A 23,800-nucleotide genomic window follows, 5' to 3' on the forward strand; every position below is an offset into this window, starting at 1 on the left:
CGCCTCTCTCCGTATTCTCCGGTCTCGTGTAATTAGAACAGTCCCTTCGACTTTCGTGCCTCTTCGCGCTGAAACTCTCGCGTCGCACCCGGAGAGAAGATAAGACTCGAGACGGATGTGGCTACGAGGCGAACCGGATGAGAAAAACGCGAATTAAAGGCAGGAATAGAGACGGCAACTGAGCGGGCTGAATAAGTATTTAACGCATAATTGACACCATCTTTCTGTACTCGCCGTTTTGCAATAGATAGCGATGTTATCGAAGGAAACCGTGTCGCCATTAGTCTCCTCTCTGTATCGCGTTTGACATCTTCACTTGCCGGCGCATTGTTCCCGCGATTGCCATTTTCTACACTGTATTTCCAAACGAAAAGCGTTGAAATGGACGAGTCGCGGAAAGCGCGCAGTTCTCTTTTGAACGATTTTATTAAGGCCTTCAATATTCTGTTTAGTGACAATCAATTGCTACATTAAATTGAAGCATGCAGGCGCATGCGATATATATATATATATTTTTTTTTTTACGTCCGTTTCAGCGCTTTAATGTTAGTGCGTTTTAAACGAAATGTCCGTTTCGAAAATCTAAACGTGTGCAGTGTATATTTTTTATAAAAATCTGTTCGAATGTTTTGTTAAACTCCGCTTACCGTTATCCGATTTTGTAGCGTTGTAATTTTATAACCTCGGTTTTTATAACAGAAAATATCCAAAATCACCGCGGGACAGAAAAGAAAGTTGACAATGCGATTTTTTTTTTCCAATTGCGACCATAGCTCAATATTATACATTGTTAGATTGGTGCAAATTCAATATAGCGCTTTGTTGGCAATATTGTCGGCGAGATACGTTGCGAACGCAGCTGGACTGTATAATATCGGGTTTTATATGCAAGAGTTCAAGTTCTCTGCTTTACGTGTTAAAGTTTTACAGCTCGATTTACGTTCCCGGGCGCTATATATTCCGACCGTAATTCGTAAACGGGATGTAATTACATTTTAACGCGCGCAGTGCCTATCTATGTTTGGATACGCTTAGATGCCAAAACCGGATCTATAAGAAATCATTTATGACGTCGGCGACGGAGAATCTTCGGAATTTTGCGCCAATCTCCGGTGACGGTGATCTCTTCAAGAATGGCTTCGCGATTCGCGCCGAAGGTGAGATAAACGATCGTAAATTATCGGCGCCAATAACAGTCATCCGGCATTTATCAATAAACGTCGCTCATTTTTCTTAACGCCGTGACATTAACGCGTAAATAGATATTTACAGGATTTTTTTTATTAGAAATTACGGTCTCCACGAAATATTAGCATTTACACTGCAATTTCCCCAAGACCGGTTTATATATCGAAGATAACGCGGACGTTAAATATCGCGTTCACACCAACATTCTAATTTGAATTTAACTCAATTCTCCTTATTAAGGCGATAGCGTTTTATTCCGCGTATAAACAATAAATTGATATTCCAATCGAGACCTCAAGTATTTCACGGTTAATCGCGCAAGATAAACAGTATCGAAAATTAAAAACTCGATACCGATCTAATGCGAAATTTTGCAAAGAATTTCATAAAAAGGCATACCGCAATTATGGCACATAAAAAATATTTTCAGATTTTCCTCGGAAAAATACAAAAGTATAAATATATTTAAAAAATGATAAATTGTAGAAATATTTTACAAGCATTAAAGTAACCTAGTTTTGTAACTGTCTAAGTTGTTTTTTAGTTGATAATTAAAAATCTGGAGACTCTTGGAGTTTCTTGTATGAAAACTTCAGAATGCAGAATATATTGTATGTATACGTAATTGTTAAGTTAAGCGTAAATCATCTTTTATTGAGAAACGTTCAATAATTCATCAGTCGTTATAATTAATGGTTAAATTATTGGCTTTCGAAAGCAGCGTCTAAGAAAGCCCGCGTGTCGAAAACGTACATATATATATACGAGACACAATACACCCGGGCGCGTTTAAATGTTGAAAGCGGGGTGTACCGAGGGCAATATTTCTCCCGGAGAACAATACGATACGGGGAAGGGAGAGGAGGCAAACTGCCGGCGACAATGTTCCGACAGTTGCCGCCGTCAGGAAACGCACGCGTAACGACCGTTACCTACTACGTTTACTCTTGCGGATGCATTCGCGCGCCGCGCGCTTTATATCGGGCGGCGCCGATGGATGCCGAGCTGTAGCAGCACCCGTGAGCGCAACACTCACCGCGTCCGAAGACGAACGCGACCCTTTCGAATGCGCCCAGGAGGATATCGAAGTGGGAAAATTTATCTCGGATCGGTAATGGGTCCCGATCCAGTGGCGGCGGCGGCGGCGGTAGCGCGCGCCGACCGATCCGCTCTATGTCGGGTTTCGCGGTGACGAAGTAGCTTCCGGGATAGCGGTGGTAGTTTAGCTCTCTCTCCTCCTCGTCGCGTGCATCCCCCGGAGGATTTCCGAGCGGCTGCCAATATAAACTCGAGGAGACAGACGGAGTATAGAAGCGCGGCCGGATAACCGGCATCAGCGCGCCCTTTTCCCTCCCCTCTTTCCCCCGCTTCCGCCGTTGTCGACGACGTCGCCGTTGTCGTTCGGCCGCGTAAAGTGTCTCTTACGCGAACTACGCCGTAAAAATGGAACCGCTCGCGCGTAAATGTGTTTGGTCTTCGATCGAGAGGGTCTCTTCCTTTATACAAACGACCGCGTTGTTCGAACGAATTCTTCAGAAGGAGAGAGCAAGCTGCGTTTCTGTCATCTTGCAGGAACGTGTGAAATTTTTCATACCGAAGAGAGTCCGGCTAGAGCGTAGAAAAATACGCCGAATATCGATCTTTGTTTCATTGATTTTTTTTAAATCAATTAAACTTCTGTTAGTTGCGCTACCGATTAAATTTGCAGTCAATTTTTTGCAGGAAATTAAATTTTTAGAGATTTAATTTACTATTAATTTCCATTTGTATAATAACTAGTAAACAATGTGCTCTGCATAATACCTATAGTTTTAAAATATTTATGTAATTTTTAAAAAGTTAGCCGCTTTGTGTGCTCGGATTTCCCAAAAATACGACAAAGTGCACGACAAATGTTATTAACGGAAAAAATAAAGTTCTATTGGAATAGCGGCAGTTTCATAATGCAGATTTTATTTATCCGAGGTATTTTGCACGAAGTACACGTTGCATTCAGCTGTGTCAATAGCGAATTGATACATTGTCGACCGATTGAATGCGAATGCCTGAATGGATGCACAAGTAGCCCTCGATAACATATACTTCAATGACGGCTTTTCACTTTGTAATAGGATCGCAATATAAAAGGAAAAAAATTATATTGTCAACGACAAAAATAGGGGTCAATAGTATAATCATTAAATTCAAATCAACGCGTCAACCATCTTCATATACTTTTCATCGTTTCGAGCCTCGCTGTATTGAACCTCTCCTCTGAGGAGTACCATGCAAGTATAATTTAAACCATCATGCAATCACAATTTAAACAAACCGGCTACATTTTTACTTTCTAGCATTTCAATTTTTGAGATAGATATTTTGGACGGGATATATTCCAGATATTGAGACGTTTGTTTTACGAAATTGGCTAAACAAGTATCCATTTAAGTAGCTCGTGCCGATCTTTGATCGTAGATGAAATGAAGAGCAACCTGTCGATCACCCGAGAAATCTATCTTCTTTTACAACATTATTATCGCCTATATAATTTCCTTATCTCGCAGAATCTACATGAACCTCTCTCTACGGTAGTCACGTTCTACGCGCGCAAGTTATTGCCGCCTAAGTGGAAGGAATTCGATCAGGCTAAATGCGATTACGCATTTACGTTACGGGGCCACATCCTCGTATATAATTATTGCGCCGACGAGCACGGTTTTCTGTATGCGCTTAATAGAATTCGGCAATAAATCGCGCGCGCGCGATTCTGACATTAAATTAACTCGTGGATGTGGAGAGAGATTGGCGCGAGAGCCCGAGTGCTATAAAACAAGAGCGAACGCGGATCGTCCGAAATCAGCAGATTGCATCGTTTATCACCCCACTGTCCGAAAATCTATGTATACGATATGCGCAATTTATTCGAAACGACCATTTAACGGTATGCGCACAGCGCGTCGAGCGCTTCGATTTTAAATGCCGTCTACGGCATACTTAACCGAATGCAACCGCGCATGACGACGTAATTATTGCACGAATGCCGCCAGGCACAAAAAGGCGAATGCAAAAAATTTCAATACGGGGTTAAATAATTTAAAATATTTGCTCGGGATGCACATACGAGATACAATCATTGTGCAATACTTCAACTTTTTGTGTTTTACAGATTAATTAAAAGTCGAAAGTACCGATACGGAATTATATTTGTAGCAGACTGACGAAATTGGCTAATGATGTCGCGTATATAAATATATTTTTTAAATATAAATTGTTATACAAAATAATATTAATTCTTATTTGAATGATTCCAATATTAATCAATGTCAATAGAGAGGCTTTAATTTTTATAATATTTAACTATGGAAAAAGCTACAGACTTTAAAATTTTTATCAAAAAACGTTTCAGAAAAAAGAAATGAGGGAAAAATAAAGTAACATACCTAAATATTAACAAGTTTTTTCTATTAATTAGTAATATAGACAATAATTTATTTTTATTTTACATAAATTCAATATATAAATCTTCATCCATGATGTTCATTATTCATGAGACAGAACATCATAAAGGAACTTGAATAAAAGCTTTATATTCTAAAAGATATATTTTATTTATTATAATTTTATTTTATTTTTTTATTTACTTTCACTATTTTTTAAGCAATTCAAAAACTTAATCAACTGTGTATTTATTAAAATATATTACCCAAATATAATTTAATTGTTTAATGAATTAATGTAACATATTATTTCTTAACAAGTATATCTAATTATAAAATTTTGGACGATTTATATATCTTGCAATTATTGCGTTGCATAAAAAAATACGATGAAATATGTACATTCCAAAGTTAAATATTTATGTTAACCTGAGTCTCTCCAATTTAAAAAAAGAGCAATGGATCTATATTACATTTATATTTTCATAATTTTAATTACAATTTTTTAAAAATATGTTTAAACAGTAAACAGTTTCAAACAATAAATATTACAGAATTATATTTGCATATTATATTTTACTGCTACGTCTATTGCAAAAATTTAGATTTTATATACTAATAATTATCAGGAGAAAAGGTTTTTAATTTTTCCATTATTTTCTGATTTTTCTCGTTTTATGTGTATTGCGTGTATTTCACATTATTTTTACAAATCCATTACACCTCAACGAAGATAAAGAATAATTTAGCACTCATCGGAATGGTGTATGAGCAGGAAAAGCGAATTGCAGCATGAAAAATCGTCGGCTCGTAGAAACTCTCGATTTGTAAAATACAAATATATCTAAATTATAGCAACGCTCGAAATAATTTGTATTTCAAAATATGATAATTATACGCGAATTGTTATTCTTTAAACAGATATTTAAAAAGAGAATTCTATAAATTATGTAATATACTTTTCGTACGAAATATACGTATACATTTATAAAATTCGATATGAATATATCTAATGAACTGTCTATATTTCGTGTATGTAGTAAAGCATAAATTGATAATAAATAATATCTCTTCGGTGTAAGCTGCTTCTTCCTAATACTCGGAAGATATTCACTCGCGAGAACACAGGTAATTATCGCGCGCGCGCGCTAATCACCAGGATACACGACGACGGCACTTTACCTGGCATTCTCCCGGAGTTAATCGCACATGATGTTAATGCACTTTACCATACGTTGAGACGGAAGAACAACGCAATCATAGAAGAAGATGCAATTCACTTAACTTCTTGCGACGTCCCGTGAATTAGCGGAGCGAGGCAATTCGGAGCGAAAGAGAACTTTGGTCAAATCGTCGAATTTACGTCGATAGCACACGATTAGCTGTCACACTCGCGAGTAGTTAATCACAGAAATCAATAGCACTGATGTAACTGCTAAGACGTTCGCTTTCCTGCGTCGCGCCGAAGGGTAAACGCGACGTCACAGGTACAACAGTCGCCCGCCGACCTCGAGGCTCGTCGTAGGTCACCGTGTGTGTACAACAATACGTGCCGCGCGACGCGCGTTACTACGTTAGATTACTACGCTTCGACGAAAATTATTGCATTAACATATTACAGAGTGAATACCGAAATATTTCATTTCTCCGTGTACTTCGAACTATAATGAACGATCGACGCGGGCACCGCGCGACGTTCCGTCGTTCGAAACGCTCGATTCGTAGATCACTCCCACCACTATCTCGCGGTTTTGATACGAGGGCGCAAGTTGAGCATCTAAATATCCGAAAATTTAAAGCACGACACGGAATATACAATGCCAAGTCGACGCCAAGTATACTCCCCGTAAGTAACGCGAGCAGACATTGAATAACCGTTGCCCGTAAGTGAACACGCAGTGAAAAGATTTCTGTTTTCGGTCGCTCCGAATTGTACTTCGAACGAATACATTGCGCAAGATGTGATTCGTGCTCGTTAACATGATATGTATATATCTCATCATCGATACGCTCACGAGAATTGCATGAGAGACATAAATTGATCGTTATTTAATCGTCGAAAAAAAAATGATCGTGTCGACGCACCGGCGACGACGTACGACGGGGTCGTGGCAATGCAAACAATCGTGAATAAACGGAGCATTCAGTACTCCCCATCGCGAAACTTTTAAGTTATTAAAGAATAAATGTACGTTCTCGAATATTCCGTTCCTTTCGAAATAAACGGACCCATTATTTCGCGTTGTGATTTCGCGTTTATTGAAGAGTAGCGTTTATACGTTACTTTGAACGAGAGAGAAGGGATATTTTTACAGAAATTATACTTGGACTGCAAAAAGTCGGTAATGGATAACGGATCGGTATTTGAGCGGTATTTACGGACCGTGCAAATTTTATGCGTAGCATTGGCCAACTTCGATCGCTTGCAACTCGAGAACAAGTGGCAACTTCATTTTTAGTATTAGAATAATTTCAATTCTAACTCATCTTCAGGAGTACGCTATTAAATTATTGCACAGTGGGACATTGTGTGTATAAATATGAAATGTCGATAGTACAGTTTTCGAAGGAGTGAAAATAAATTCTCCTGCGCGAAGCAAAATTCGAGACCATAGATAAGAGGATCTTATTCCTTAATTAACTTCCGGTGAGCTTAAATAGGATCTTAATTTATTAAGATTCAGTTACTAATATCGAATATTGAAAGATTATAAGAAACGATGGGGATGTACGTTTTCATTAAGAGTAAATCGATTGCAAATTAAGATATTAGCATGTGCAATACCTGCGATCGCTAGCTCTCGAGCAAGCTGCTATATTTTTTCAAATCAATAAAGTACATATAATAAAATATAAAATAGAGTGATGCGTGAATCCTATTTAAGGCAGAGGAAATTGCCTCTTTATGAATTAAAATGTTTTCTGAGTGAAAAATTTAGTACATTGTAAATAATAAAATACTGATACTATCAAATACTTTGTGAAATATATATATTACATTTTTATTGCGCTAATAGATTTTACGCTTTAAAGATGTTTCTCCGCGTGACAAATCATGTAAAAATCTAGTTTAAAAAAAATTTAAAAATACATTTTTTCTTTTTCCAGCCCCTCCGCAGAAGGTGTCGATCAGCAATCACCCGAAGAAGCAGATAATCGAGGTGAAGGTGGGCGAGTCGCGGCGCTTGGAGTGCGTCGTTAGTGCGGCGAAGCCGGCCGCCTCGATCATTTGGTACCGCGGAAACGTGCAGATCAAGGGCGGCGACACCACTATCACCCCGATCTCCATCCAGGGTGGTAAGTAGCTATGCTATTCCGTTACGCACGTTGATATTCGATTACGATAATCCCGCGCGCGAATGAATATATCACGGTTATTACACGCGACGAGGATTAAATGACCGTCGCATGCACAGATAAACGCATTTCTGGATCCTAATAACGCGGTATCATCTAATTAAATTTCGCGATCGGACATAAATAATTCTTCCATTTACGCGCACGAACGAGTTTTTTTTTTAATTTGCCGTTGTCCTGCCATATTGACGTTTGATGTTATATTTAAGATAACTGCCATAACGATGCTGTATATTTATATTCGTTTCTTTTATGTTAAATTTTTATTCGCGGAAATATCAGGAAGATTAATTAATTTAAGACTGATTAAATTCTTTTATTTTTAATAATTTTTATGGATCTACAAAATAAGTGATGTAACAGAAATTATTGACAAGTTCAACGTATATCTTTTAATGTCAGTAGATTAATAGGCTGCATTCAATAAATATGTCGCATCGATAACAGGAATATACGAATTTTTTTTACACAATTATTAAAAAAAAAAGGATTTGCTTCGTTAACTCAAAGCAATTTTATTCCAACATATGTACTTCTTTATCTGCCTTTAGTTTCGTGTCTTTGTAAGCACAAGAAAAATTACAAAGAAAACGATGTTTTCGCATGTCTTTCAACACATAGAAGCGAAATGAGTATTAAGCGCATGAATTGTGAAAAAAGATTCTTTCATACAGTTGCAAAGTTATCCAAAGACTCGGAAAAAGACATGGTAAAAGGATTTCCAAGTCTTTCAAGCGTCTAAAAATCGAACGCTTTCTAAAGGCGATGTTCTCTACGATCTTTTATATTGTCCAAGTTAATCAAATCCGTCGTAATTATGTACAAGCTAAACGAAATACCGTGAATATATACAGCACTGAGATGGGATCCGGACTAAGCAAGCGAGTAGCGCGAGCGAGCGTGAATGGATGACTTAAGCGAATAGCTGGCTGTGTCAGATCGCTCTCGTTGAAGCCGGAGCTGGCTGTTCATTCGTGCTCGTTCGCGCGCGTTTCGCCCGGTCTTAGATCGTGCGGCTTTAGTACCGGCGCGGCGCGCGATATTCAGAGGCGAATAAGTAATCTTCGCCTTTCGTCGATGGGAGCTTCGTGCTCGGGGTGCGCTCCACCGCGCGACGCGCGCTCGGTGGAAGTGGGAAAAAGATTGGGACGGCGTCGAGACGCCTCTCCCTCTTAGCGCCGCTTCCAGTTGCCAAGAGCATCTTCGATCGATCCCCGTGACACACAACTCTGGCCGCGCTCCAACTACCGAAATTGACATTCCTGTCTTCTCGCTCGCGCTCGGGCTCGCGTTCGCTATAAGCTGCCGCCGCTTGCGTTTTTACATTCGCGGCCGGAGACAGCCCGACGAGACATCAAACGATTGCATCGGCCGGAGCGCCGTTTTACCACCATCCGGCGCGGCGCGCAAGGCTAAAATATATCCCGATAAGAACATCGATAAATAGTGCGGACGGAGATGAAAAGGGACGCGGCGCGACGCGACGCGATACGATGTGCGCCAGTGGGCGTTCGTGAAATGAATACGACAAAATTTTTGCAAATGCGAGTTCGTAGTCGTCGAAAGTAGATAAGAAAAGTTTTCTGCGAAACGTGATGCATAAAGACGCCTCATTAACTATTTCGATGAGCAGGAATGAACGAATGAATATCCAATGAATGCAGAAACTGCTATTTCTTGTCGGTGATGAAATATTAATCAGTATCTAATAGAAGGGAGGAAAGATAAAAAGAGAGAGAAAGAGGTAAGAGAGAAGGGGATGACTTAATTTTACAAAATGTAGAATCGTCATACAGCGCCGAATGGTTTTAATTTAAAAAGGAAAAATGAAAAACTTCAACACGAGAGCGTTGTGTAAAAATATTAGAACATCACCGCCGGCGTTTTGCGTTGGCGTTTCGCTCAAGTTGCCGTTTTGATCGTTTAATTAAACGTGTGATTGGTCCGATACATTATAGAAATTTAGCTGTATGCGTTTCGCGAACGCCGCGAATATATCCGACTCGTTACGTACATATAATAAAATGCATGTAGAAGGAAAAGCGCGCGCACTTCTACGAACATCGGCGATTATCGCGTAACGCGAATTTATTATCGGGGAACACGTAAGCAGACTTATGATGAATTTATAGGTATTTAAAACAAATTTGCTCTTTACATTTAACGGATTATTCGATGCAAGGTAAAATGAGTATTTCGAATATTATTTTACATTACGTACTTTAATATTATCCCTTTCGGTTGTAACATGAACATCAATTCCGTCGCAATTCGTATAATACATTTTAAAAACGGGAAATAATAACGTTTAAATTCTGCAACGCACCGTAATATAAAAATCGCATTATTCGTGAACTTATCCTTGTGGTTATCATTAGGCCGCTTTAACGTTAAGTGCGTTAACGTATATCTTCTCCGCAGCTGTGTGAAGTTGCTCCCCCCTCCTCCTCCATTGAAAATTCAAAGACGACCATTACCACTCGATTGATGGTCGTTTGGTAATATTTGGTAGTCCATTTTCGATAATTGGTAGTCAAAGTTGTAAATAATCATATAAAAAAAAGACAAGATATTTTGCGAAAGGAGGGGTTAACTTTATACGCGTATGTCTTGTTCATATTAATATTTACAACTTTGACTACCAATCATCGAGACTACCAAATACTATTAAAAAAGACCATCAATCGAGTAGTAATGGTTATTTTTAAATTTTTAGTAGTAAGGCGGAGGGGGGCAACTTTACGCAAAAAGAACGATTGCGTTGAAAGGTCTAAAAATTTTGCCGAATACAGATCTGAAAATAATTTTTGTTCAATAATCAAAATAATTTGTTGGAAAGTTAAAAATGATAGGCATTGCTATAAAACGTTTTGATATTCTAGCAATCATTTTGACTTTCCAGCAAAATTATTTTAACCATTGAATAAAAATTATTTTCTGATCCAGCAAAATTGTTCTTTCCGTGCACACATCTCTTCTCCGCAGCGCGATAACAATTGCCTCCTCCTCGTCCTCGCGGGGACAATATTGTCGAACACTTATGATATTTTATCCGACGTTAACGTTATTCAACGTTGACTATTCAAGAGATGGAGGCGAGAAATGTCTGAATTGTTTTAGCGCTATACATCTGTCGGATGCGCGCTATACCTGACAACGGCGAACAGCGTGAAACGCAAGTCTACCTGCAGAAATAAATCGCGATCGTCGTCGTTTTCCTTTGTTACGACTCGCTCGCATCTCGCTCCGTCATTCCAGCAGCAATCTTTCCCCCGACCGTTACGCATCCAGTCCCAAACCCTCCCCCGCGTCCGCGTCGCGTCGGGAGCGTTTGTATCCTCGGCGCGCATCCCCGAAAACGCGGCGTGGATTGCAGCGCGCGGAATAAAGAGTCGTGCGCGTCGCGCTTTCGCCGTAAAAGCTTGTCCGGGGCTTTTAACGGAGATTTAAAAAGAGATGCATCGCGAACATCCTTCTCGTGACGTTGCGTACACTGCTCGCGACTCTAATGTAAATTACGGTATCTTCGTGCGCGCGCCGCCTATATGAATAATTCAACTTTCTTCATGAATCGCGAATTAATTCGACAACCACCGCAAATAATTGAGCGATTAAAGTCGCTTTTGAATCTCGATCAAGAATCAATACCGCAAATTGCAATTAATTTTGCCATAAATACGAAGCTTTAAAATGCTTATACAGAAATAACGATTTTTGTTGGAAGGTCTAAAAATTTTGCTGGATACAGAAATACTGGAAATAAATTTTGTTGGAAATTAAAAAATGACGAGCATTTCTGTAAAACGTTTTGATATTCTAACACAATCAGTTTAATTTTCCAACAAAATTATTTTCAGATCTGTAGCTAGCAAAATTTTTAGATCTTCCGAGAAAATCGTTCTTTCTGTATCCGACAGATACGGCCGACGTATACTAATTATCTTAAATAAGTATTTAAAACTAATTATAAATGTTGAAAGAGATAATATATGTAATTTGAATTGAGAGCAATTTTTTGTTCTCGGAAAATTCAGAAAGCAATTAATAAAATTTCAACGTAACATCATCTACTGCACTTTCTCGAAATTGTTGGACAGTTGTAAAGAACAAACAAGAATGAGTTAAAAAAAAGTGATTAATTTCGCTGCCCTGAGACAGGGGTAAATGGCAGCTTGGAATTTATGGAAATTTGCTATTCCGCATTTCTGAAATTCTCGAGAGTAACATGAAAGGCAAACGAAAAAAAAAAAGAAGGTAATCAAAGGAAAGCGGTTAATTTTCGCGGCTATAAAGTAGAAGACGGATGGCAGGTGGTATTTATTTCGCGATTTGCGCGGACAATGTTGCAGACAAGGAGACGGCCAAGCCCGGGGAGACGAAGGAATTGCTCAAGTACGACACTCACGGTTCCATTACCATCATGCCTACGGCGGACGATAATGGGATGGATTACACCTGCGAGGCCAGCCACCTGGCGATACCAATAGACAAGCCTATGCGGGCCACCGTCACACTTTCCGTTTTCTGTAAGTATACGACCGACACGTATATGTTATTATATATACGCTTGTACACAAAAAAAAACCGTGCACTCGCGTGACCGCTTATGTCGTAATACGTGTCAGCACACTCGATATATTGGCGTGAAAAAAAGGCATTATACGGAAATGAGAGTCCGTCATCGGGAATTGCCGAAGACGTTAATTCCAAGTCCGCGGGCGCTCTTTAACTTTGCGACGCTTTACTTACGCAGGAAAACCGACGCGAGCCTCATTTGCACGCGAATAAAAACGCGAATGCTTTTTATACGTGTTTTACAACATATATAGGATAACAAGAGCCAAAACTAAGAGTAACCTTGCCAATTTAGAGATATATGGTATCGCGAGATGTGTATCGCGGTAATAGCCAAATTATTTCGCGTTTGCCAATTACTGAAATTAATGAGCAAGTCAGAATTAAATTTATTACATAATATAGTTTTCGGAGTGAATCGCGGTTCGCTTGATACGTTATATAAGAATTAGAATGCACGATGTGGATTTATTTAGGGCTCTTCTTAAATCTCGCTCTCTCTCTCTCGTCACGCACGTCATCTCTTTGAACTACTTGAGCCGAGAATGACTTTCGACCCCAATTACGTTTTCAAAATAATTAGTTTCGTTAGCCCGTTTGACGCCTCTCTGTATTAACGGCGCGACGTCCCGCGCGTCTGCCCCGCAGATCCACCTGGTCCGCCGTACATAGAGGGCTACACCGAGGGCGAGACCGTGCAGCGCGGTCAAAACGTGGAGCTCGCCTGTCGATCACGCGGCGGAAATCCGCAGGCGGAAATTGTCTGGTACAGGAACGACGAGAAGGTCACGGCGGCCCATCGCCGGGGCCAGGGCGTCAGCGAGAACGTGTATTCGTTCATAGCCCGGGCGGAGGACGACAAGGCCCGCTACAGATGCGAGGTCTCCAACATCATGAGCGTGCAGCCCATGAAAGTGCACGTCGATCTCACCGTGCTTTGTAAGTGTGTGTGTGTGTGTGTTTGTGTGCGCGCGCGTCTGCGATAATTGCGCGCGGTTAGGTAGCGGTAAAACGTTGCAAATTGCATTTCGAGAAACGCACTCTCTTGAGAAATCCACCGTCCCTTCATCCGGTTCCCCTGGCGCATTACACCCGTCCTCCCGTGTAATCGCGCGTTATTATCGTCTCTTATATTAATCGGGATCGAATAATGGACTTTAATTTTTTAGCACGTTTAACAATGCATGCATATTAATCCCTATGTAAATATTATGATCCTTTTTATATTAATACAAATCGAATATACAATTAAATGCGATAAATAAGCAAAATGCACGGCGTGAATAAATAAAGCAAAATACCTCAATTTAATTTATCCACACTTACGTTCGATAATTTTATATTTCATGTTATTTGTCTTGCTGAATTGACAGTTTTCAAGGAAAATAATTTAATTGGTACAAAACTATACTAGATTCAAAAAGTGATGTAAGAAAAAAATATGGATTTTATTGCGTAAGATGCCATCTTTTGTATTCTTGAATCATGCAGAATACGTATTTCTCGCGAGTGATACTTGAGACGTATTTAAGGTGTTAGAATATTAAACGTTGCCTGGTGCCTGTCTGTGGCACTTGCCATTACTTTACCGCAAGGCATAGTATTGCACAACTAAGGTTGCACAGCGTATGGACGAGCTCTTGCCGACGGAACAGCCGCATAAATAATTCCGCTTCTCTATTTTCGCCAAGGCTGCGTTTCACGTTTACCCAAATTGAAATTTTGCTAACTTTATGTTCACGTGATATATGTGGATAAAGTCAGAAAATACTACGTGGCTGGCTTATCGTACACTTACGATTAAGGGGTAAACGGTTGTCGACCGTACTGTTGCAGTTATTGACAGCCTGTCGGTGAACTTTATTTCATATTTTTACGGCCAACGTCAAAAATGAAAATTGACGGCGGCGAGCGACAGTTAGTTTCGCGAACGTAGCCCGGTTGGCTTTCGGACTTCCCGGAAATTTGCTTAGCGGAATATCGAGATCGCAAGAATGCAAATTTAATCATTCTATTCTTCTTAATTACTTCTTCTAGTTTCGATATTTATACCGATACGCACGTATGTTTTATCCGCTAAACGTTTATCCTGGATCTGCTGTTGTTCCAAATCAATAAAGTAGAATATAAAGTCTCTTTATATCCATCTATTCATTCTTTATCTATATACTATTTCCGCTATGGGTTTTTTTCTGAAACGCCGTTTAGATGAACTAATTCGAGGTTTTTCACGCGGTTTGACTTTACTATTCTCATACAGTCGCGCCCACCGGAGTAACCATCACCGGTCCGACCGAGGCGAAGGCGGACGACCAGGTGCTCATTACTTGCACGACGGAGAACTCGAATCCGCCCGCGGACATAAAGTGGACGGTGGACGGGCATAATTTCGAGAGCAACGCCTCGAAGACGGAGCTGGCGCCGAACGGTGGCTGGATCACCAGCTCGAACGTGACGTTCAGCATTAATCGCAAGAGCCGCAGCATCGTCGTCATCTGCCACGCTTCCAACACCCGGCTCACGGAGAACGTGGTCGGCACGCACACCATCAACGTGATATGTGAGCATTCCTCTTCTCTATCATACAATTTCGCCCAGCCACTTCGGTACAAGCGCGTCTCTCGCGCTCCCCGGCACATTGCAGTTGTAACGAGACCCCGCGCGCTTCTCGCCCGCGGCGAAAATCTAATTTCCGTCGCGCGTCAAAGAACACACTCGCGTACCGGGTGTACCGGAACTACTGCGAGATATCTTATACGGAAGGACCCTTCAATTGCCAATTGAACGATATTAAATTTATTTTTTTTAGTGACCGCGTTAGATAAATCTTCGTTAGGGTAAAATCGAGATTGGGATTGACGTGATTAAAATGAAAAACGTAATTCTCAACGGATTATTTACGCTCTTCGAGCTGCATTCGTGAATGCAATGATTAATCCTCTGGATATTCTCGTTAAAGTGAAATCCACTCACATTCAATATGTTTTTAATTAAAACATAAATAATATTAATATATATTTATCTAATATGTGATGAAACAATATTATATAAAAATCTTCATGTCTTTTTTTTTACTTCTTTAACTGGTCGGAAATGCCATCTCTGTCGCAAACAATACACAATTTCAACGCGCATAATGAGATCAGAAAAGCTAAGATAAGTTTAAAAATAATTCCCATTCCCAAAATAAAATATTATAACGCGCGGATTCTCTCCTCGGGTGTCCGCCGTCGAAATGACGGATATCGCGTTTCGATCTTCTCGAACGAATCAATTTGTATGTAGCGTGTTTAGAAAATATTGGGTATAGCGATAATGTTGTTGCCCATTCCCGCTGACATCTTCACGGCACGCGATGACAAATTAATCGACCGCGTGCCGCCGTTAACCGAGGGGGGGGGGAGGGGGAAAGGGAACCGAAAACACGCATACGCACACCATCCCGCGAATCGGACGGTCAGAATTCATTAAACATATTCGACATAACGTCATGTTGCGCGCATGATACACTCTCGCAATAATACAACCGTAATCGACCGACATTAATTTCCGCCATAAATAAATAATCCTTGTATAATCAACTGCGTTTTCAGCTTGTAATTACATGCATTAAAATTATTCGCTGTCTGAATATACTAAACAATTAGTGGCCTCCAATCAATACCGCGCTCGGCAATCCGAGACTATAACGAATGCCACTCGTGTCCAATAATGTAACTGGATTCAACAAATAATCCTTACAAATTATCGTAAGCCTTTTACCGCGAACATGTTCAATGAACAGTGAGATGATGTCGACAAAGGGGGCGCGGACGAGCGATAAACGCGCGCGAACTGCGGCGCGATAAAGATGAAATGAAGGGGACAAAAAATCGTGTTCATTTTTTTTTATTACACACTCGCTCCTGACATAAAAAAAATCTCTCTACTGCATGGACCTTTTTCTTCCAACTCACATTCGCGCTCTTACTCTCGAAATGGAAATATTTTCTTAAATCGGAAGTATATATAATAACAAATGTCGCAGAGATTCATAATACGGTCAAACGGTAATTGATCGCTTATGACCGGACCTATTCGATCTTGCAGATCCACCCTCCAGACTAAGCGTCAGCGGACACGATGAGAGTCAGTCGATAACCGCCGGTACGGTGCTGAAGCTCAGCTGCACCGCCGTAGCGGGTAATCCATTGCCCACGTTAACGTGGTACAAGAACGACCGCAAGGTACGTGAACTCGTACAAAGGACCGTCGTAAGTCTAGTAGTGGCGGATTATCACATAAACTCAAAAGACAGGAGCGCAAAATTCTTTCCTCATTTTCCTAATTAGCTTTAAAATTTTTGCTAATTAATGAAGACGTGATAATAACGGAGAAGTAATCTCTATTAATTTAATAAATTATTTAATCCCAGAATGTACTTTTCGGTTTTTCTCTTTATAAATCCGCTTAATTATAAATATTCGAAAATGTTGTGCAGAAATTACAACTCGTCGTTATTTTAAATTTGTCGCAGTGTCTTAAACAGAAAGTTCGGTCTTTGAAGTTATAATGATTATTAAAAATAATAGTATTTCTCAAATAGAAATTAAAGAATTCCGGGCAAAAATAAATCTTGAATCAAAAGTTGAATGTCCATGATTTGTAAGAGTTATTCATTTTAAATTTGATTTTTAAAATCTTACAATTTACATACGGATTTACATATTTCCTTTTTGAAGCCCTTTAATTTTTGTAAGCGTCTCGATCTTATATCAATTTAAATATTTTGAGCCACACTGCATAGATCGTTGCATTAACCATTGTCTTATGCCGCAGGTACTCGGCACAGTGAGACAGCGAAATCAAGCCATGACGAGCGAGCTAGCGATACTCGTCAACGCGTCCGACAACAATGCCCACGTGCGATGCGAGGCGACGAATTCCGCCACGGAGATCCCCCTTCTCAAAGTTCTCGTGCTAAAAGTCAATTGTAAGATATGATACTCATCCCGTATATTCATTATCAGAATTCTTTTGTGTACGTTTTTTTTTTTTTTAATCGAGGTCGCTTCACTTAGATCGAGAGCGAGACGTTAAGTTTTCTCCAGTAAGAAATGCTAGCACATAGAGATGATTGAACGACGCCGTAATTACTCCACTTTTTCTCCACGTCACGCGAATCGCGAATCTCGGCGGCAACGACGGCGCCGTATATATTTTAAACGACGAACCGTCGAGACTTCTTTTCTTTTTTTCTCACCACCTCCACAGTTCCGCCCGAGAGGGTGAAGATTAACCGCGAGCCCCAGGATTTTCACGCCGGCCAGGAGGGACGTCTAATCTGCGAGTCGAGCAGCAGCAATCCCGCCGCCGAAATGTCGTGGTGGAAGAACGGGATACCGGTGCCGGGCACCAGGAACAGCACCAAGCCCGGATTACACGGCGGCTACCTCTCGTCCGTCGAGCTCACGCTGGACTTAACCGAGGACATGAACGGCGAGGTGTACACCTGCGAGGCCAAGAACACCCAATTGGGGAGATCCAGCCACGACGCGACGACGCTGGACGTGCTGTGTGAGTGTAGAACCTTAAGTAGAGCGCTCTTAACAACATAATCTCTACACCTGCGGGAGATCAGCATGCACGCACGATCGTAATATATATGTATATACCCGTACTGCGGGTGCATTCAACCCGGAAATCTCCGCGGAGAGCGCGAACGCGCGGCAGTTATATCTCTTTCTATCTCCCTGGATATATCGGATCGCGCTCTGATATAAATTTATTTGCATTTTATTCCCGATATCTCGTACGTACAACAACAACAACGGCGTACAATAATAATGAATTGGAGTAGAAATGAGTTGTAATACGTTTGCGAAGAATGCATTATAGAGGTGAGATTGCGAAGGGGGGAAAAATTAATCTGCTATGTATTTTTATATAAGCTTGTTACAAAAGCACTTAAAAATAATCAATCATACGCGCGCGATACTAAAAAAAAATATTTTATATTAAATAGATATTCTATGATAGATATATATAAATTTAACAAGCTTTTATATCTTTTTCATATTTTTTAGAATTATAATTTCACTGCTCGAATATACGACAATACGCGGATTGTTTAAGTTTTTTTTAATTGTACGATTACATTCAGAGAATGAAAAAAAATCAAATTGTGTGATAAACGTTCAAAACGTGTATAATAAACGTGAAAAAAATGAAGCTATATTATTTTATCAGTTAGCAATTTTAAAGATTTATTTACGTCTTTCTTTTACAATATTATTATTATTAAACATATATATATCTATTTAAAGTATGTGTTAAATCTATCGAATTTAATGATAATATTTGAGTCGCTACTGCTTCTACTTAATAGTTATTGTTAACTAAACAATTGGAATTAAATAATTTAAAACAGTTTAAATTTAACCCGAATTAAATTCCATTGTTTTACTTTAAAAACAACTATATTATTTTAATTAAAAATAACTGTATATTAAGTAGGACTAGTGACGACTCAAATATATCATAGGATTAAATTTGGCACTATCGATTTAACAGTGTAATGTTATTTTTTAACATCTTGCCCGATGAAAATAAAACACGATAACGTGGACCTGTTTTTTTTTTTATTCCACAGACAAGCCAATATTCTCGCCGTTAGACCCTTACGAATTAACCGGCCTGGAAGGAGAGCCCTTTGTGATTTCCGTATCGGCGAGGGGCAATCCCAACACGACGGAATACACGTGGACGAGGGATGGTCTACCGTTGGGTGGCAGCGGTAAGAGAATAACCGCGCACGGTGCCACGCTAAATATCACGAAATTGGATCGTCATGACGGCGGCACGTACATATGCGAGGCGCTGAACAAGGAGGGGACCACCTTTTATCAGCTGAACCTGACCGTGCAGTGTAAGTAAACAATATCATCATGTTAATTTTCAAATAATCTTCATCACGATATCGATTGCGATTAATTTCACTATAAAGAAAGTATTAGCGCAGTGTTTGATATCTCAAGAAAATTGTCGATTAACTTTAAAATGTATCTACGCGATGATCGCGATTATTTGTCTCTCACAATTTTCTACATTTCTAATTTTTTACCCAACTTCTTATAATTCTTTTAATCTATAATCTTCTTTAATATCTTTGTCTCTTTCGCCTATAATGATTGTTTTAGATGTCAAGTGATCGTGAAAAGCTTCCTTTTTAATATATAAAATTGTTCTCGCTAACGTGAGAATCACGACTCACGGTTTTACCCGCGATGTCCCGCAGATCCAGCGAAAATCAAGCGTACTTCTTCGTCGGGGATAGTTTACCCGCCGGGTATCGAGGCGAAGCTGTTCTGCGAAGTCGACGGCAGCCCGATCAGCGACGAGTTTGTCACATGGCAGAAAATAGGATCGAATCCCGAGCTACCGGGACGTTACTCGACGTCATTCGTTAATCGGACGTCGTACCTACACATTGAGTATCCCAGCCAGGAAGACGTCGGCGAGTACCGATGCAAGGTCAACAACGGTATCGGCAACGTAACGTCGGATCCTATTCTATTTATTACGAATTGTACGTAAAGAATTTCATTTTAATTACTTACAATAATAATACTACCGAGTTCTAAATGGAGAGCGCGTTCTAAGCGCGATTGAGCGGGCGATAAAAATTGAATGGATTTGATTTAATAATTGTAGCAATTTAAATATCGTATCGTATGGTAATTTAATCGCTGTGTATCGTTTGAATTTAATTGCCGTACCTCATGTTGTAATGAATTTTTTAGCTGTTATTATATTATATTTAAAAAAAATTTTACACGAGCAAATGAATTTAGCATGTGAATCTGAAACAAAAAGTTGAAAGAATTCGTGTACGATTAATAGTATTGGCTACTATCTATTTCTCAATATTTATACACTAAATTGGAATAAATAATTAATAGCGAATATTCTAGCGAAAAGTGGCCAAATTATTGATGTTAATAATTAAATGTTGTTATTGCAGTATGCTTCAGTTAATATAATATCAAATGATAGTCAATGATAATCAACAATAGCCAACTAATAGAAGCGTCGCTGATTCTATAATTGCCAACAAAAATGTCGTTTAATTGTATCTTGCGAGAGATGTATACGCGCGATCTATACGTGAAACATGGCGAAATACATTCGCCCGCGCGATTCACGTATCGGAAAGCGCGATAATAAAGAATTTACTGGTACTTTTATGCACAGTTAAACCGGAAATGACGAACACCCCGCTGACGCGAAAGGCAGCGGCGAACAAAGGAATAAACGTCCAATTGTTCTGCAAAGCGCGAGGATCTCCATTGCCGCATTTCACTTGGATCTTCAATGGGAAAACTTTATTGCCGAATGCAACCGAGGATAAATATAGTATCACTCACAGCGATGTAAGTCGCTTTATAAGATGTACTTATCTCCTAAATAACGACTTCCTTTACCAGTATATCTCCTTTAGAGCTCCGCGGCATTGTATTGCGTACTGTAAATCTTGTTCTTCGTTTAACTTCGAACGAATTTCGCTTTGATAGAATTTCCATGTCGGACGTAGTTAAGAGGATATTTACCGTTGTAAATTCGAAAGTTGTAAAGAGGTCACAGCACACCCAATTAAAATTGTGTGCCGAGAGAAACGATAACTATATCATTGCGAGGACTGCAGTGTACTCGGGAACGCGCGCGCCACGTGCTCGAAATATCTTTCTGTTCTTGACGTCTCAATAGTACTTTTGTCTTCCTTACTGATAAAGTAACTTCCTCTCTACGTTCTCCAGCTGACCGAGCTCTATTCGGAGACGACGTTGACCATCTACCGCGTGAGAGGGCAGGATTACGGCAAGTACGAATGCCGCGCCCACAACAAAATGGGACAGTCCTCGGACGAAATACTTCTGGACGTCACGTCGCCGCCGGACAAGCCGAGCGACCTGGAGGTGTACAACTATACGCACGACTCGGTCACGTTGATTTGGAAGCGCGGCTTCGACGGCGGCCTGCCGACGTCCCATCAGATACGATGGCGACAGGCGCTGGATTACGAGGATCGCTATCATTACGTGGACGTCCCTCCCGGCGAGTACAAGGCCACTATATCCGGCCTGTCGCTGGGGACTTATTACGTGTTTAGCGTAAAGGCCATCAACGAGAAGGGAGACAGCGGTTTCTTGCCGGATCTCGTCAAAGTCCAGACGCTTCGTAAGTTGCAGATAAACACACCGTAGTTCGCTTACCTATTTTCGAAAACACAGCGACCTTCCAATATACATCTAGTATGACGAAAACGTAATATCGGCAGAAATCATAATCATAAAGATCTCACACTCTCTCACGGAGATGATAATTATTTTTTTTTTCTCACATGCGAGGTATATATGCATTAGAGAGTACATCGTTATTCACGCTACACGGTGGAAAATAACAGCTTGCAAAATCATTATGCAGATCATCGAGACATAATTAAACGCGATTGCCCCGCATCCACATAATTAATTGTACTCAGTAATTAGGTTGATCGTGTATTACGTTACGTACATTTAGTGTGTCTCATGAATGTTCGCATGGCATTTATATCCAGCGGGTTAGTTAGTAATAAAGTACACTGGACATTTACATTTACAAGTATCATACAGTGATTTTCAGCATGATTCATATTCCAATGGTCGTATCATATACGGTGACGCTTAGCTTTGAAATTTTTACGATTTCATTAGTACTTTTTTCAAATGCGCTTCTAACTCTTCAAGATAGAAAAATTGGCTTGAGAAGGAAGTTACGGTTGAAATTTTGAAATCTCGATATGAACTGCGCCGCGCATTGTTATTTTACTATTATTTTTTATGTTTTTTTTATTTTTTTTTATGTTATTTTTATATTGCTATTTTACACGAGAACGGGAATACAGTAGAGTTACTCGCTTGCCTTTTTTTTCAAGGGGATATAATAGTTAAGCTGAGCAAGAGTATTTAGTTGCTATTTGACTTGTCTAATTAGTGGCTGTAAATCCGCCACATAAGCGGCGTTTATAGCATTCGCAATAGCCGGAGGATTTCGAAGTTGAACGTGTGACTAACAATGTAGACCGACTCATTGCATGAATAACATAAACCGGTGATGGGGCATTGGCTTGGGTTACAGGCGAGGCGCCACCAACCGAGTTGACATCAAGCGAGAATAGTTCCTCCTACATCATCGTCATTATCATCACTGTTTCCGCCTCTGCTTGCCTACTCATTGCCGCGACCATAGTCTTTGCTACAATAAAGTCGAAAAAGAAGGTCCAGCGTGCTGGTAAATATAATATCTATCATGTGTTCTTTCTCTCCTTTATTTCCCTAGGCCCGAATAAAGAGGAAAACCTGCCGGACGTCCTCTCGGAAAAGGGCGACTTTCCGCTGAATTATATCTATACGTTAGCGGCGACTTCCGTCATCATTTTTATCGTTAATGTCTTCATCATGTTGTGGTACATAATACGAAAGCGAAATAAAGCTCGTAAGTTTGCGACCAATGATACACTTTAGCGCGATATGCGCGCTTCAATTTAGAAGATTAGCCCAACGTTCGGCTACAGCCACGGCAGAGAAGATGAGAGCCCGGTTTACCTTCCCAGTAAATTTTGAAAGATACTTTACAGTAAAATGAAAATGGCACACAGTACCGTACATTTAATCTAATCAAAATGTTCAAGGAATTTAAAGTTCAATTATGGTAATTAAATGAAGTTAATTAGTAATAGACTGATAAATACATGATTATGGACTCTGATAAAGTTCATTAAAGGTAATTAACTCATTATTATTATATAACTTCATAAGCGTTAAATTTATCGTTATGTCTTTTATAATTGTTCCTATAAATTATCGAGAAAGTTCGTGATTTGCGCACACTAAAGTAATTTAAAAAAAAAAAACACAAAATTAAATCGTTTCGATTAAATTCATCTTCTGTGCGCGGCTGTAGACTTACTACTCCCGTCTCGCTTTGCCGTTTCGCATGCTCACTATACGTTATCTTTACACAGGCATTAATAAGTCGCAGACCGCGGATATGTATGCACCGTCCACCGTCAACGGCGACACCATGACCGGCGAATTAAGTTCGATGTCGGACGAGAAGAGCGACGTCAACTTCGACGCTAATGATTACGTGGTCAGTGCCATCAGTCAGTATGTTCTTAGTAACAAGTAATTCCGGAGGGTAGGTTTGAGTTCTAGCAACACTTTTTCTGTTCCACTCCCCCCCCC

At 39.9% G+C, this 23,800-nt stretch overlaps 1 protein-coding gene across 1 annotated transcript in view; it reads left to right on the forward strand.

Moving 5' to 3' along the window:
* LOC105454931 (nephrin) overlaps window positions 1-23,800 on the forward strand; it is a 74,275-nt gene that overhangs the window by 43,550 nt on the left and 6,925 nt on the right. Inside the window, exons 4-16 of the mRNA XM_011697910.1 lie at window positions 7,713-7,901; window positions 12,311-12,487; window positions 13,185-13,475; window positions 14,797-15,096; window positions 16,626-16,762; window positions 17,355-17,508; window positions 17,790-18,092; window positions 19,168-19,443; window positions 19,813-20,103; window positions 20,769-20,947; window positions 21,332-21,752; window positions 22,893-23,048; window positions 23,578-23,705. Coding sequence (XP_011696212.1) covers window positions 7,713-7,901; window positions 12,311-12,487; window positions 13,185-13,475; window positions 14,797-15,096; window positions 16,626-16,762; window positions 17,355-17,508; window positions 17,790-18,092; window positions 19,168-19,443; window positions 19,813-20,103; window positions 20,769-20,947; window positions 21,332-21,752; window positions 22,893-23,048; window positions 23,578-23,705 — 3,002 coding nt within the window. The remainder of the gene's footprint in view (window positions 1-7,712; window positions 7,902-12,310; window positions 12,488-13,184; window positions 13,476-14,796; window positions 15,097-16,625; window positions 16,763-17,354; window positions 17,509-17,789; window positions 18,093-19,167; window positions 19,444-19,812; window positions 20,104-20,768; window positions 20,948-21,331; window positions 21,753-22,892; window positions 23,049-23,577; window positions 23,706-23,800) is intronic.

The sequence above is a fragment of the Wasmannia auropunctata genome, unplaced genomic scaffold (assembly GCF_000956235.1).
Source record: "Wasmannia auropunctata unplaced genomic scaffold, wasmannia.A_1.0 LD335972.1, whole genome shotgun sequence".
Taxonomy (NCBI): domain Eukaryota; kingdom Metazoa; phylum Arthropoda; class Insecta; order Hymenoptera; family Formicidae; genus Wasmannia; species Wasmannia auropunctata.